This window comes from Delphinus delphis, chromosome 14 (genome assembly GCF_949987515.2).
Source record: "Delphinus delphis chromosome 14, mDelDel1.2, whole genome shotgun sequence".
Taxonomy (NCBI): Eukaryota; Metazoa; Chordata; class Mammalia; order Artiodactyla; family Delphinidae; genus Delphinus; species Delphinus delphis.
In genome coordinates, this window is record NC_082696.1 from 792,721 (window position 1) to 807,460 (window position 14,740).

Here is a 14,740-nt window from a genome sequence, read left to right on the forward strand (position 1 = left end):
GCAAGCCACGCCATGCCACGTCACGTTACGTCACGGCCCTCCCTGCAGCGCACTTCCGGCTCCCGCGGCGCAGGCGCGAGCGAAACCCTGTCACGGAAATCGTCCGCGAGAGCCTGCGCGATGGAGAAGCGGGGCTGGGGTGGGAAACCGCCCTCGGCCGCGGCGCCTCAGCAGCCGCCGATGATGCCTCGGAAAGAGAGGAGGCCTAGCATGTTCGAGAAGGAGGCAGTGAGTGAGGAGACTCGGGACGAGGGCCAGCCCCTGGGCTGCAGAGCTCCGGCTTTTGTGGTGTAGACCCTAGACCACCGCGCTAACTGACTGAAACAGCTTCTTCAGTTCTCTTCAGATTTGTTCAGCCCAGGTTTCCTAAGAGGCGCTTTCCCCAGAAATACGTAATTTTAGTGTGTTTAGTGCCACCACACAAACCGCAGCTTTACCAGCCAGAAGTAGGTGTACGTGTTCTGTGCTTCAAAATAATAATAATAATATTTGGATTGGATATACCAAGCAGAACAATGAGATGTTTTGAGTTTTTGTAAACAGCAGCAGCCTCACTATTTGAGGAACGTACGAGAAAGTTAAATTGAAAATAATTCTGTTCATTAACTTACTGTCTGAAATTAATGCAAAATGACATTCAGTTTTATTGGTGGTGTAACACCATGATTTCTGTATGAGCATAGTGTGAAAACCATTACAGTACAAAACTGTAATCATAGAGCTGGGACTTCTGGTCCACTTGCCTATAATTGTTCCTTTCATACCTACTTCGTGGGACCCATAATCAACAGGATGAAGGAGAGATAATAGGCAAAACACTAATTTTTTTTTTTTTTTGCGGTACGCGGGCCCCTCACTGCTGTGGCCTCTCCCGTTGCGGAGCACAGGCTCCAGATGCGCAGGCTCAGTGGCCATGGCTCACGGGCCCAGCCGCTCCGCGGCATGTGGGATCCTCCCGGACCGGGACACGAACCCGTGTCCCCCGCATCGGCAGGTGGACTCTCAACCACTGTGCCACCAGGGAAGCCCAAAACACTAATTTTTGAAGATCCTTATTTCAAATAACAGAATCCTTCCCAACCCCCCCCCCCAAAAAAAAGTCATGGCAACATTTCAGGGTTCTAATGACTGCTCTTTGGTGTCTACATTTTACAGAGGAAAGAGAAACAAAAGGAGGAAAAATAAATAGGGCAAGTTCTCAGAACCAAGCAAAAGCACAGCAAGGCCAGAAACCTTAATATATTGGATTTTAAATTCATGCTCCCAGAAACTTTGTTGTATTGCCTCGTAATAAGTCTGAGAAAAAGATAGGTCGCCTGCAGTAATGAAAAATATTTGTATTTTGAGGTGCCTTTTATAAACTTACTGTCTACTGAAGATCTGAAGTCTTGAAAAGTGAGGAAGTCTGAATCCAAAAGGAGGGACGACAGATAGGTTCACTTGGTATATAGGCCAGAATCTGGGGAAAAGGGAACATGGACCAAGGCAGTTCTTGCTTATTTGCTATGAATGTGATTAACCATAGCTGCCTTTAAAATCTGGGCTTCTACAGGTAAGAAATTTGAATTGGGAAGAGACTGAGAAAAGATTTCACAAATGCTCACTAAATGTGCCTGAGGGCAGTGAGTCACTAATTAGTCATTCCTAACTTTCAGGTAGCTGATTATTCTCATGATCCTGAGCATAAGAAAGATTAGGACACACAATTTAATGGTTATAAATGTTTTTTGATTTTCTCTCTCGTGCATCCATTTATTTTCTTCTACTAGTAGCAACTCAGTTTTCCTTTGGAGAATTAACTAATTCCCTATTGGATAGAGTTTTGGTGGGACTGTCAGTCACCTTCCTTAACTTTGTGGTGAGGATGAGACCAAAACTAGGCTGATTAGATGAACTCTTCCTGTAATAATTAAAGAAAATGATTGAGGTTAATTTAAATTGAAGGCGGCATACTGAACTGCCTCAAGTGTCAGACTCTTTAGGCTTCTCTTCCATTCTGTGAGCTACTCCATATCTTTCCAATTAGTTATGTATATGGTTAACAAGATTCCGTGCTTATTGCTTGCAACCAAAGATTCCAAAACCATAAACAAATTACCGAAAATTGAAAACTTGGTTAGTCTCACTTGTCTACGTACATTTGAAAATCTTTAATACTAGCAAACAGGTTTTAGAAATACATTAATGTAATGGCATCTCATGACCATGCTCTTTTTTTTTCTAGGATTGTAGGCTCAACATAAGGAAATGCCATATCAATAGGTTAAATAATTAAACTCAGATTGTTTTAGTAGATACCAAAAAGTTCTTCATATTTAAAGCCTATTTCTAAGCTTTGGAAGTGACTACAAAGATTTTTCCTTAATTAGGAGATAAAATACTCTTAATAAAGAGAATACTAAATCAGAAAGCCAATATATATATGGAAGAAATGGCAGAGATGTGAGTTTTCAGCATATTAGAATCTCTGATTGTTATTTTTAAACCACAAATGCATGCCCTATCCCCAAGGAATTCATTGCAGTTGAGAGCCACTATTAATGATATAATATAGTTGTATCCCTTGGGTGTATTGTGAGAGGAAAAGAAGATGACAGTACCCTGGAGAAGCATTCTATTAATCAAAAAGAACAAAATAAAGATTTCATTTTTAAGAGGTTTGGGGAGCTATAATGCTTCTCTTCCACAACTAAAACATAAAGCAGTCTGACAGATGATTAAAACAGCAGGTTTATTTCTGATTAAGGACTTCTACTAGAAGCCAACTCCTACCAGAAACTACAGAAAATTACACAAAATGTATGAAGTACTTATTTCCACTGGCTGGATGTAAGGCAAGACAGGATTGTGATCTTTGAGAGATGACAAACAAGAAAGGTGAGCCCCAAGATTTCCCCTAATGTACTGCCTGGTGAGGGCTTCCAGCCCATACCTTATGGAGATGTCTCCCTTAGTTGAGAATGATTTGGGAGTCAGGGTAGGTCAGGGTGATATAAGAGCAGAGTATTAGGAGAGAGCTGTACAAACAGTTCCCAAGATCTGCAGAGGATTTTCCTCAAGTCTTCAGCTTAGTACATCAGTGCATCTGGTGAGGAAGTCAGGTGTGGCTAGAGAAAGAACCACCCAAAAGAAACATAAAAAAATCCTTGGACTCACACAAAATAGTTTTTTTTTTTTTCCCACCAGTAAGAATGGAAAACCATGTAAATCATAGGGCATTGGTTAGAGTGCTAAGAAGTGTATTGTCTAAGTATTGGGGGAAAAAGACCCTAGACTTAGGGTTTTCTCTAGTTCAGCCTATCAAAGCTTAAATTGGATTTTAAATTGCCTCGTAATAAGTCTGAGAAGGATTACAATGTTTCCAAGTTACTACATTCTAGAAGAAAGCTTAAGAATGCATGTGGGAATACAAAAATATACAGCAAAAACGGAAGGTAAGATTCACAATATCTGGTATTTAATTAGCATACCTTCAAAGAAGCGGAATAGTACAACTCAAAATGGAGAGAAGAAACAAAACACCCAGAAATGATAAAAAGATAGTATAAAAGGACACTAAAGTGGTTATTATAAAACAGTTATTGTATTATATTAGTTTTCATCACATTAAAGCAGCTATAAAATACTGATATTATAAAAGAGTTAGTATGTTCTATTCAAGAATGAGGAGAGGGACTTCCCTGGTGGTCCAGTGGTTAAGACTCCATGCTCCCAATGCAGAGGGCCCGGGTTCGATCCCTGATCGGGGAACTAGATCCCACGTGCCACAACTAAGGATCCTGCATGCTGTAACTAAGGATTTTGCATGCCTCATTGAAGATCCTGCATGTGGCAACAAAGATCCTGCCTGTGGCAACAAAGATCCCGCCTGCTGCAGCTAAGACGTGGGCACAGCCAAATAAATAAATATTTTTTAAAAAAATCAGAAAAGATTAAGCGTGGTAAATCCAAATCAAACCTCTACAGGTGAAAAATATAATGTTGGAAATGTAAAATAAACAGTGGAATTAACAGCAGATTTGACACTGCAGAGCAGGCTTAGTGAATTTAGAGACAGCAATAGAAAATCTGACATGAGCTATGGGAAATTTCAGGCAAAAACTTTTATTGTCTTTGGAGTCCCTAAGTGAGGAGAGGGGACAAACTGACCAAGACTCGAGAGAAAACTCAAATAAATAAAATCAGAGATTAAAGAGAAGAAATTAAAATTGATACCACAGAAATACAAAAGATCATAAGAGATCACTATGCCAACTAGTTGGACAACCTAGAAGAAATGGATAAACTACTAGAAACATACAACCTTCCAAGACTGAGTCATGAAGAAAGAAAAAATCTGAATTGACTGATTACTAGTGAGGAGATTGAATCAATAATCAAAAACCTACCTAAAACAAAAGTCCAGGATCAGATGGCCTCACTGGTGGATTCTACCAAATATTAAAATAAGAATTAATACCAATCCTTCTCAAACTCTTCCAAAAAATAGAAGTGGAGGGAACACTTCCAAACTCATTTTCAAGGCCAGCATTACCCTAATACCAAAACCAGCCAAGGACACCACAAGAAAAGAAAATTATAGGCCAGTATTCCTGATGAACATAGATGGAAAAATCCTCAACAAAATATTAGCAAACTGAATTCAATAGCACATTAAAGAGATAACACAGCATGATCAAAGGGAGTTTGTTCCAGGGATGCAAGGATGGTTCAACATCTGCAAATCAATTAGTGTGATACACCACATTAACAAAATGAAGGATAAAAATCTCATGATCATTCAAATAGATGCACAAAAAGATTTGACAAAAATTAACACCCATTTATGGTTTTTTAAAAAAACTCTCAACAAAGTGGTTATAGAGGGAATGTACCTCAGCATAATAAAGGCTGTATATCAAAAGCCTACAGCTAACATAATAATGGAAAAACTAAGCTTTTCCTGTAAGGTCAGGAAAAAGACAAGGATGCTCACTTTTGCTGTTTTTATTCACATAGTCCTGGAATTTCTAGACAGAACAATTAGGTAAGAAAAAGAAATTAAAGGCATTCAAGTTGGAAAGGAAGAAGCAAAATTGTTGCTTTTTGTATATGACATGATATTATATATAGAAAATCCTAAAGACTCTACCAAAAAAAAAACCATTAGAATTAAAAAACAAATCCAGTATAGTGGCAGGACACAAAATCAATATAAGAAATTCTGTTGGGTTTCTATGTGCTAATAATGAACTATCAGAAAGAGAAATTAAGAAAACAATCTCATTTATGATTGCATCAAAAAGAATAAAATACTTAGAAATAAATTTAACCAAGGAGGTGAAAGACCTGTCCACTAAAAACTGTAAAACATTGATGAAAAAAAATTGAAGACATAATAGAAGTATATTTCATGCTCATGGATTGGAAGAATTAATATTGTTAAAATTTCCATAGTATCAAAAGAACCTACAGATTTAATATAATACAATCCCTATCAAAATTCCAATTCCAATTCCAAAAAAGAATCTGATGAAAAAAGTGGGCAGAAGATCTGAATAGGTATTTTTCCAAAAAAGACATACAGATGGCCAACAGGTACATGAAAATATGCTCAACATTACTAATCATCAGGAAAGTTTCATATCAAAACTCACAACTGTTAGAATGGCTGTTAACAAAAAGACAAGAGATAAGTGTTGGTGAGGATGTAGAGAAAAAACATTTGTGCACTGTTGGTGGGAATGTAAATTCATGCAGCCACTATGGAAAACAGTAGAGAGGTTCCTCAAAAAGTTAAAAATAGGACTACCATGTGATCCAGTAATTCCACTTCTGGGTATTTATCTGAAGAAAACAAAAACACTAATTCAAAAAGATATATGCACCCTCATGTTCATTGCAGCATTATTTTCAATAGCCAAGATATGGAAATGACCTGAATGTCCAATGATGAGTGAATGAATGAAGAAGATATGGTGTATATATACAAAAAAGAGTGAAATCTTGCCATTTGCAAAAACATGGATGCGTCTCAAGTGCATTATGTTAAATGAAATGTCAGAGAAAGACAAATGCCATATGATCTCTCTTATATGTGGAAGCTCACAGATGCACAGAACAGATTGGTGGTTGCCAGAGGTTGGGGTGTGGGGAAAGGGCTGGAGGGTGGGCAAAATGGGTGAAGGGGGTTAAAAGGTACAAACTTCAGTAAAATAATAATAATAATATGCTCAAGTGTGGTTTATTCCAGGAATGCAAGGTTGGTTTAACATTCAAAAATCAATGTAACTCACCATATTAACAAACCATTAGGGATGAAAAATAGGATGGAAATTGGTAACATTTCTACCTAAATTAAAGCAGCTCACCCAGTCATGGGTCTAGCTGGATGATGACATATATCTAAGATGATGTCCTATCTCTGTAAAGCATATGCAGTGGTGGAACAGAAAATATGTACTACTTATAATTAGATGTCAAGAGGAGAGGTGGGGAGATTCTGCACTAAACATGCTCTTCCTCTTCCTAACTTGCTTATCACATAAGCTCCCTCAGAGAGGAACAAATCAGAGGGCAAAGAAGGGGAACTATTGCTCCATAACAGTTTCTGCCACATAGAAACATCAATGGTAGAGAATAAATATTTTCCCATAGTATTCCTGGGAATATGATGTTTAATGTATACACTTTAAACTACTGGTCTATGAAGTAAGGTGTGAAAAATGAAGAGGAGTGATAGAAATATGTAGAACTGTAGGAAAATCAAGATGTAATAAACATTAAAATTAATAAAATTTTAGTAGGGAACAATGGTATTTTTATGTTATACAACTCCTAAAAACATAAAATGTGTTTTTAAATCACCTTAAATGGGACATTGAAAGAATATCACAGGAATTAATGCTTCAGAATAAATTGAAAGAAATTCTTGTAATATAAAAAATTAATTGTAAATAAAAGTTCTTCTGTAAATGCAGGAGCAAACCATGTTCCTGGTTTGAAACGCTATTGTACACTTACAAAGTTATTTATCATTAACATTATTTGTAAACAAGTATTTTAAACTATAAATTATTACCTCAGACCCTGATCTCCCTCTAATCTATTCACCATACAGCAGCCACAATAATCTTTTAAAACTGTAAACTAGAAAATATCACTTGCCCGTTTAAATCCTTCCACTGGCTCCTCATTGTTCTGAGAATAAGTTTCAAATTCCTTTTCAAACTCTTAGTCCTGCATGATACCTTTTTGTTTTTAATGTATTTATTTTATTTATTTATATTTGGCTGCGTTGGGTCTACGTTGCTATGCGCGAGCTTTCTCTAGATGCGGCGAGCGGGGCTACTCTTCATTGTGGTGCGTGGGCTTCTCATTGCGGTGGCTTCTCGTTGCGGAGCATGGGCTCTAGGTGCTCGGGCTCAGTAGTTGTGGCGCATGAGCTTAGTTGCTCCGCGCCAAGTGGGAGCAGGACTCGATCCCATCTCCCCTGCATTGGCAGGTGGATTCTTAACCACTGCGCCACCAGAGAAGCCCCATGATACCTTTTTAACCTTATTCTGTTACTACTATTTTCCTCACTCGAAACGATCCAGACACACCAAACACACGTCTATTCTCAGAACATGTTCTTTGTCCTTCCTATTTCCTGTTCCTTTTAGACTTCAGCCCAAACCGGACTGAAGGGACGTCTCCAATTATTCAGTCCAAATTAGGCCCTCATGATGAGTTTTCTATCAAGTCATGTGGTTTTATTTGTATACCAATTACCACTATTTAAATTGGCTTATTCATTACCCTATATACGTTTTTATTGTCTGTCCTCCTCCCCACTAGAAGGATAACTCCATGAGTGCAGAGTCCTTGATTATGAGTTAATACAAGTAAAACAATTAATTCCTGGTTATTATAATGAAGTTCACCACTGTAACTTCAGAGCCTAGAGTACTTAACTGAAGCGTAGTAGCCACTAAATAAGTAGTTCTTTAAGACAGGTTGAATGTCATGCAATAAATGTTGAATGTAAAAAGCACAGAAAGATGTATATACTAAATCAATACACTTTTGTTATCTTTTCAATTTAAGACTTAGAAATGTGTTATGTAAATAATTGTATTATTTATTCAAAGATAAAATAATTAAAATGATAAGAAGACAATAAAGGATAATATTTTCATAATGTCAGGGCAGGGAACATGAAAGGTTTTCCTTACATACCAGTCTTCTAGCCACTCAGTTGCCCTCTCAGGGGCCACTCTTGTTTCTAGTTCTTTTGCATCTTCCATGGATGTTCTAAATATATGCATTCAAATTTGTGTTTGTGTGTATTTCTGTTTATAGATAAATAGATAGATGATAGCTATATTCTTTTTTCTTCTTTTACCAAATTGATAGCCAGAAATGAATCTAGGATTTAGCAACCACATAATCATTGAAGTCTTATAATGGATTTCCAAGCTTTGTGTCAGTCCTGTCCCATTGCACCAGGGTTCTTAAAAACGAAATTTCATTTTACAATTAAAAAAGTAATCTCTCTCTCTCTGTCTCTCTCTCCCTCCTTTCAGTATGCACAGATTTTAAAAGAAAGACTGAGAGAATCAATTCATGATGTTCAGTACGTAGAGCCACCATTTGATGACGCAATTGCTGACATAGGTAAAGAATGGAAGAGTACCCTGGCCAAACTAAAGTTTGCTAATTCATATAGAATGGAGCCATTGAAAAAATTCCAGGCTTATTCAGTAGAAGCGAAAGTCCAGCAGATATTAAAGGTAGGTTGATAGATACATATGATAGTAATATCTTAGCTTTGGGGGTTTGATAAACTATATTAAGATTTATGGCCGTATAGTTACCCTGATTGATTTTTTTGTAGCTTTTATCTCTGAAAATATGAAAGTACTTTGGAGTCATACTCAATAATCTTCATGTTGATGCTATGATTAAAGCTAGACCAAAAGGAATATTCTTTTGCTATTTCATTTAATTCTTAATTATCCATAAATTATTTATCCTTCAGGTTCCATGTGTCTCCCATATTTGGAGGAATGAATTAAAGAACACATATTGAATATGTGTGAAAAATTGATTCATGATGACGCTAAAACATCTTAAGAACAGGCAGTCCCCAATTTATGCATCGGTTTTCTTCTTCATTAAACCAGCTGGAATCTAAAGTTCATTTAGGACAGTTTGAAACTCAGACACATGTTTTCAGGCTAGTCCAACAAAGCTTCTTCAATTTTACAAAATTAATACTGTAATACGAATACCAATATTAATTATGCTAGTGTTGGTATCTGAAGACTACATGGTTCAGATGGAAAGAATTCCCTTCACCATCTTTCCTAATAAAGGGCCAAATTAAAAACTTTAATTATAGAATGTTTGTTTAAGGGACCACTTTTTCTGAATCCCCTTTTCACCTTTGGGCACCAGGCACCCAGGATTTTTCTGATGACCAGATTCCCTTTGTGGGACTCTACCCAGCCTAATCTCCCTCCCCCACCTCTAATTTACAAGATGCACTCCTTTAGTAATAACTGATGTAAGCTAGCTATTGGGAAGAAAGCATATGTTTAGTTTATTCTGTATAAATGATTAATGGCCCTTTAATTGTATCAAAGTTAATTCTTAAATGAATTAACCTTTATTAATAGGGAAGAATATTTAGGAAACCCACCCTCCAACCTCCCTCCACCACCATAGACATAGATACATTTCTAAGCTGAATTAATAATTATCAGATAATATTTGGTAAAGATATTATGGCTCATAACTTCAGGAAATAAATTCAATACAATAAAATAATTATTAATTCTCTGATCTAAACACTAATAGCAAGCATTTGTGATTGAGTATACATTTTGGTGTGTCACTCAGCCCTACCACATAGACTGAGTTCAAGTTTATTGACTATAGTAGAATTTCAAATTGTGTTTGCATGTGATAGCTTATAGAACTGCATTGAGCATGATGGGGTCTGGAACAGCTAATTGGAAATATAGGTGGAAGGCTAGGGGTCATAGAGAGGCCGGGGATTTTCCTTTGCGTTTAGGGAGCATTGAACACAGTTCTAGACACAGAAACAGTATATACTGATGGAGCTTATAGGTATCTTCCTATAGCACGTGCTCTTTATTTATTAAAAATGAACACTTATGTAGATAAAGCCTGGGATCTCTTAGGCAGATTCAGAAGGGAGAATGGATGTCGCTAAGTGTCCAAAAGATTGAGCCAATTGCCTGAAGGAACTAAATTCTTCTAGACCCAGTTTAGATCCAGAACCATTCTAGGAGGGAACCAAAACCAAAAAATGGGTAATTTATTTGGTTTTACTTGCCTATAAAATTACCAGGTAGGCATCCATTTGTTGTCATTAGAACTCAGAACATTGGTTAATTTATCATTGGTCTGAGTCAGTTAATCAAAGCCAGGCACCACCTGCTCACCAGCTGGTTCAGGTCTGCTTATGGTTTGTAGGAAAATGTAGTCCTTCATGGCCCACATCTGTCTCCCCGCCTGCCCCCAGCTATATATTAATTTAGTAACAAACATGAGAAATCTTTGATTTCCTTGATATTCTCCTGGAGGCCACAGAAAAAAGCAGTAGAGTGAGAAGCCATAGAAGCAGAATTAGAAAGAAGTGGCCTTTAATTTGTGGAGACAAGAAGACAGGAATAGGGACTTCCCTGGTTGTCCAGTGGTTAAGACTCTGCCCTTCCAATGCAGGGGGTGTGGGTTTGATCCCTGGTCGGGGAACTAAGATCCCACGTGCCACGTGGCCAAAAAAAGAGACAGGAAAAACATAATGCAGGCTCTGCTCCTGAATTTTAGCAAATACATAAATTTGAAAAACATTTAAGATTCTCTACCTAAGAATTCCTAGAAGCTTTGTTTTAAAATTCCTCTTGTGTCTCCCTAGTAACTGCTTGGCAAGTAATCTAGTAAAGGAAAACTTAAGCTTAAGGGTTGCTAATGAAGGGCAACTGAACATAATTTAGAAACCAAACTAGGGCCTCCCTGGTGGTGCAGTGGTTAAGAATCCACCTGCCAATTCAGGGGACACGGGTTCAAGTCCTGGTCTGGAAAGATTCCACATGCTGTGGAGCAACTAAACCCATGTGCCACAACTACTGAGCCTGTGCTCTAGAGCCCGTGAGCCATAATTACTGAGCCCATGCACCGCAACTACTGAAGCCCGCATGCCTAGAGCCCATGCTCTGCAACAAGAGAAGCCACCTCAATGAGAGGCCCGGGCACCACAACGAAGAGTAGCCCCTGCTCCCTGCAACTAGAGCAAGCCCACGCACAGCAACAAAGACCCAATGCAGCCAGATATTAAAAAATAAGTAAATAAATAAAACTAAATTTTCTTCAAAATTATTATTGAAATAAATTGGTAAACATATCAACCATTTAATATTACTTGGTTAGAAATATGTATGTTTTTCAAAAAGTTATATGTATTAATCAGACACATTTTCTACTTCAATTTTTGTTTAGAAAATATTTGGTTTGAAAATTAAAATATTTTTCTTAATTTTTTTAAAGGAAAATCTTAAAGATGTCAAATATGATGACAAAGTCTTCTCTCATTTGTCGCTTGAATTAGCAGATCGCATATTGTTAGCAGTCAAAGAATTTGGGTTCCACCGTTATAAGTTCATTATAAAAGTATTACTCATTCAAAAGACGGGTCAGGCAATCAATGTAAGTACCTCACTGATCAGCATCTACCAAGTTCAACTATGAGGTCTCCCCTTTAAGTGACTTGATATTTATTGCAATGTCTCAAAGGCACTTCCAGATCCTGAGGTGCATCTTGACTGAAAGGATAATTATGTGAACTATATTTTCTTTCACTATGAATTATTTGAAAAATACTAAGCCAGAAATGGTAATTTTCTGTTAATAATTTATTAAATTGTATGGGTATTCTGTTCCTTGACCATAACAGTTTTGACAATTTAATGTCATTTAATAATTGATTAACCAGTAAATTGATTTAGGGCACTAAATAATAGGTATAGGTACTGAGGAAAATACAGAAAATTATATGACATGGACCATGATTGCCAAGGAGTTTTTACTCCAGTCAAGAAAATAAAGCAACACAGTTTAGAGTGTAAGAAAATAAAATGATACAGAGAATGTAATAGCCTAGGTTTTAGCGTCCAGTTGGCCTGGATATGAATCCTGGCAGCAACACACACTGCCTCTGGCCTGGACATAGTTTTTTCTTCTGTAGAATGGGGACGATAAAACCTACTTGCTTATCCGTATTAAAATCCTTAACAGAGTGCCCAGCCCAGAGTCCTCAATAAACAGAAAGGCTTATTTTTTTTATTCAATAAATATTTATTGAGCAATTCCTACATGAGAAAGGCTTATTACTATTACTTACAAGTAAGATTGCAATACCCCGAGAGCTGTGTGCGTTTCTAGCGAGTTGAGCGTGAGTGTGTGGGGTGGGACAGTCTGAGGGGCTCCATGAGGAAGCCTGGCGGGAGGACTTGGCTGGGCGGAAGGCTGCCGCCCACAGGGCAGTCAGCAAGGCTCTGGGGAGGACAGAATTACACCACAGCCTACGTGCACACTCGGGGAGCGAGACGCTTCTAGATGGTGACGAGTGCTCCACGGACGGAGTGACTACTTGGGATTGTCTGGGGACGGGGAAGGGCCTCTGATGTCTGAATGACAAGAAGAAACCAGCCGTGCCAAAGATCAGGGAGAATGTCCAAGCAGAGAAAACACGGAGCGCAGAGACGCTAAGATGGGCGAACTCGCTGTGCTTGACTAATAACCAGAGAGGTTGTGGTGTATTTAGGTAGCCCCACCCCAGAATTTAGCAGCCTATTTGCTCACCATTCTGTGGGTCAGCTTAGCCTGGATTAGCTGTTTGGATTTTCTGCTGGTCTCACGGGTGCTCTGGTAGCCATCCAGTGACTCGGCTGGACCTAGACGTCCACGACAGCCTCACTCACAGGTGTGACAGTTGGTGCTGGCTGTTGGCTGGGGCACCTGGGTCCCCCTGCACAGGAGCCATCATCCTCCAGTGGACTGAATGGGCTTCCTTACATGCGGGGCTCCTCACAGCATTCCAGGAGGTGAGAGCACAAGACCTCTTAAGGCCTTTCTTGGAAGTTGCAGTGTTACATTCTTTTGCTCAGAGCAAGTCCCAAGGCCAATTCATATTCACAGGGTGGAAAAATAGACAGCCTCTTGATGGGAGATGCCACAGAGGGTTTTTGACCATTTTAGAGCCACCACAGAAAAAGATTATGTGTGGCTTTGCAGGTGAAGCAAGGAATTAGGGTTTCTCTTTTAACAGCCTGCTCACAGAGTCAATACCATTTTTTAATTTCAAGACAAACTTTCGGTCGAAAACCTTTTAAGGGTGGGAAGAATAATTCCTTATTATGGACTATAACACCGCAGAGTAGTACTGCATGCAGAACTACTAGACCCAGATTACAGAGTGCCTCCTGTTCCTGCCCCCGGACACTCTCTGCTAAGGGAGGGTCATTCTGTGTTAGATAACGTACCAGCTCCAGTAAAAGAAAAGATGGACCCAGGAAGCATCACTGTCAAGTCTTTTCAGCAAAGGGAAAATTGGACAAATTACTTTTAAAATATAACTTTCTGAGATAGTGATGCATCTTCTAAACAGTATCAAACATTGTATAGAGTTAAAAATTACTACTTAACATGTTCGATCTAAAGTGGGTCTTCTAAACATTTCTCTCATAGACTGCCAGCAGATGGATCTGGGATGTTGCGTGGGACAGCTGGGTTGCTGCGAAACACGAAACTGAAACTTACGTGGCATTGGCCTTAGTATTTGCTCTTTACTGTGAATAGCTTGTTACATGTACTAAAGAGTGTTTACTTCTCAACTTTTCAAAAATACATGAAATTTATAGATTTGTGAACCTCGTAGTAGTTTTGATTAGCTATATTTTTATATCTCCAATTGAAGCTTCTTACTTGTATTCTTTTAACAACAAAGTTAAAGCTGGATTTCTACCTTTATACTTACTAGTTATCATATTTATTAACATTGTATTACCCCGAAGTATAAAAGTATAAGAGGTATATGTATATGCCTTTTTCATGTATATATACGAATACATGAATGCTTATGATGGATTATAATAGGGGGGAATTATTTATCATCCTAGTTAGGTTTAAGAAAATTAGAATTTGCTACAGGATATTATGATGCAACCTTGTAAAATGTCAAATTAAGTAAATGTTAAGATAGATTTTTGGAAAACTCCCAAAGGCAGATATTTTGAATGGTATCTTAATATACTACATGCATTCTTTTGAAAGAAGTCACCAAGTTTGAAAGAAAGATGTTGATATATTTAATACTTCCCTAACACCTCTCCCTCCAATCAAAACACTTCCAAGTGTGCAGTCTTTCTATTTGCTAGTCCATTAGTTAAGCTCTTTTTAGCTGCAAGAACCGAAAAACCTAACATAATTATTTTTTAAAAAGAAGAAAATTGTATTTCTCAGGCATTTGATCAAGGATCCGGGTTCTTTCTGTCATCCTGCGCTCCCCTCAGATTCTATGTACACGAGTTTAACTTGGTAGAATTAAACCATGTTCTCATGGCTTTATCATCATGATTCACTCCCTGAGCTGGGTTGGAGCTCACCTTCCCTGAAGCACACGGCCATGTGGAGAATGGACACCACTGTCAATCGGGGCTTCTCCTGCAAGGAGGCAGGGGGTGGGCTTGGTGAG

General features: G+C 38.2%; 1 protein-coding gene across 1 annotated transcript; it reads left to right on the forward strand.

The window, feature by feature from the left end:
- Positions 1 to 70: 70 nt before the first annotated feature.
- DYNLT2 (dynein light chain Tctex-type 2) lies at positions 71 to 14,516 on the forward strand. Its single transcript, XM_060030462.1, has 4 exons — positions 71 to 228; positions 8,547 to 8,753; positions 11,536 to 11,694; positions 13,735 to 14,516. The coding sequence occupies exons 1-4, from the start codon at positions 121 to 123 to the stop codon at positions 13,843 to 13,845; spliced, it is 585 nt and encodes a 194-aa protein (XP_059886445.1). The 5' UTR covers positions 71 to 120; the 3' UTR covers positions 13,846 to 14,516.
- The last annotated feature ends 224 nt before the right edge of the window (positions 14,517 to 14,740 follow it).

What these genes read in the sequence shown, in the direction of transcription:
- DYNLT2 (XM_060030462.1), top strand. Translation starts at nt 121, where the DNA reads ATGGAGAAGCGGGGCTGGGGTGGGAAACCGCCCTCGGCCGCGGCGCCT. An exon ending in AAGTCCAGCAGATATTAAAG is followed by an intron (nt 8,754 to 11,535) that starts GTAGGTTGATAG and finishes ATTTTTTTAAAG; the next exon opens with GAAAATCTTAAAGATGTCAA. An exon ending in AGACGGGTCAGGCAATCAAT is followed by an intron (nt 11,695 to 13,734) that starts GTAAGTACCTCA and finishes TTTCTCTCATAG; the next exon opens with ACTGCCAGCAGATGGATCTG.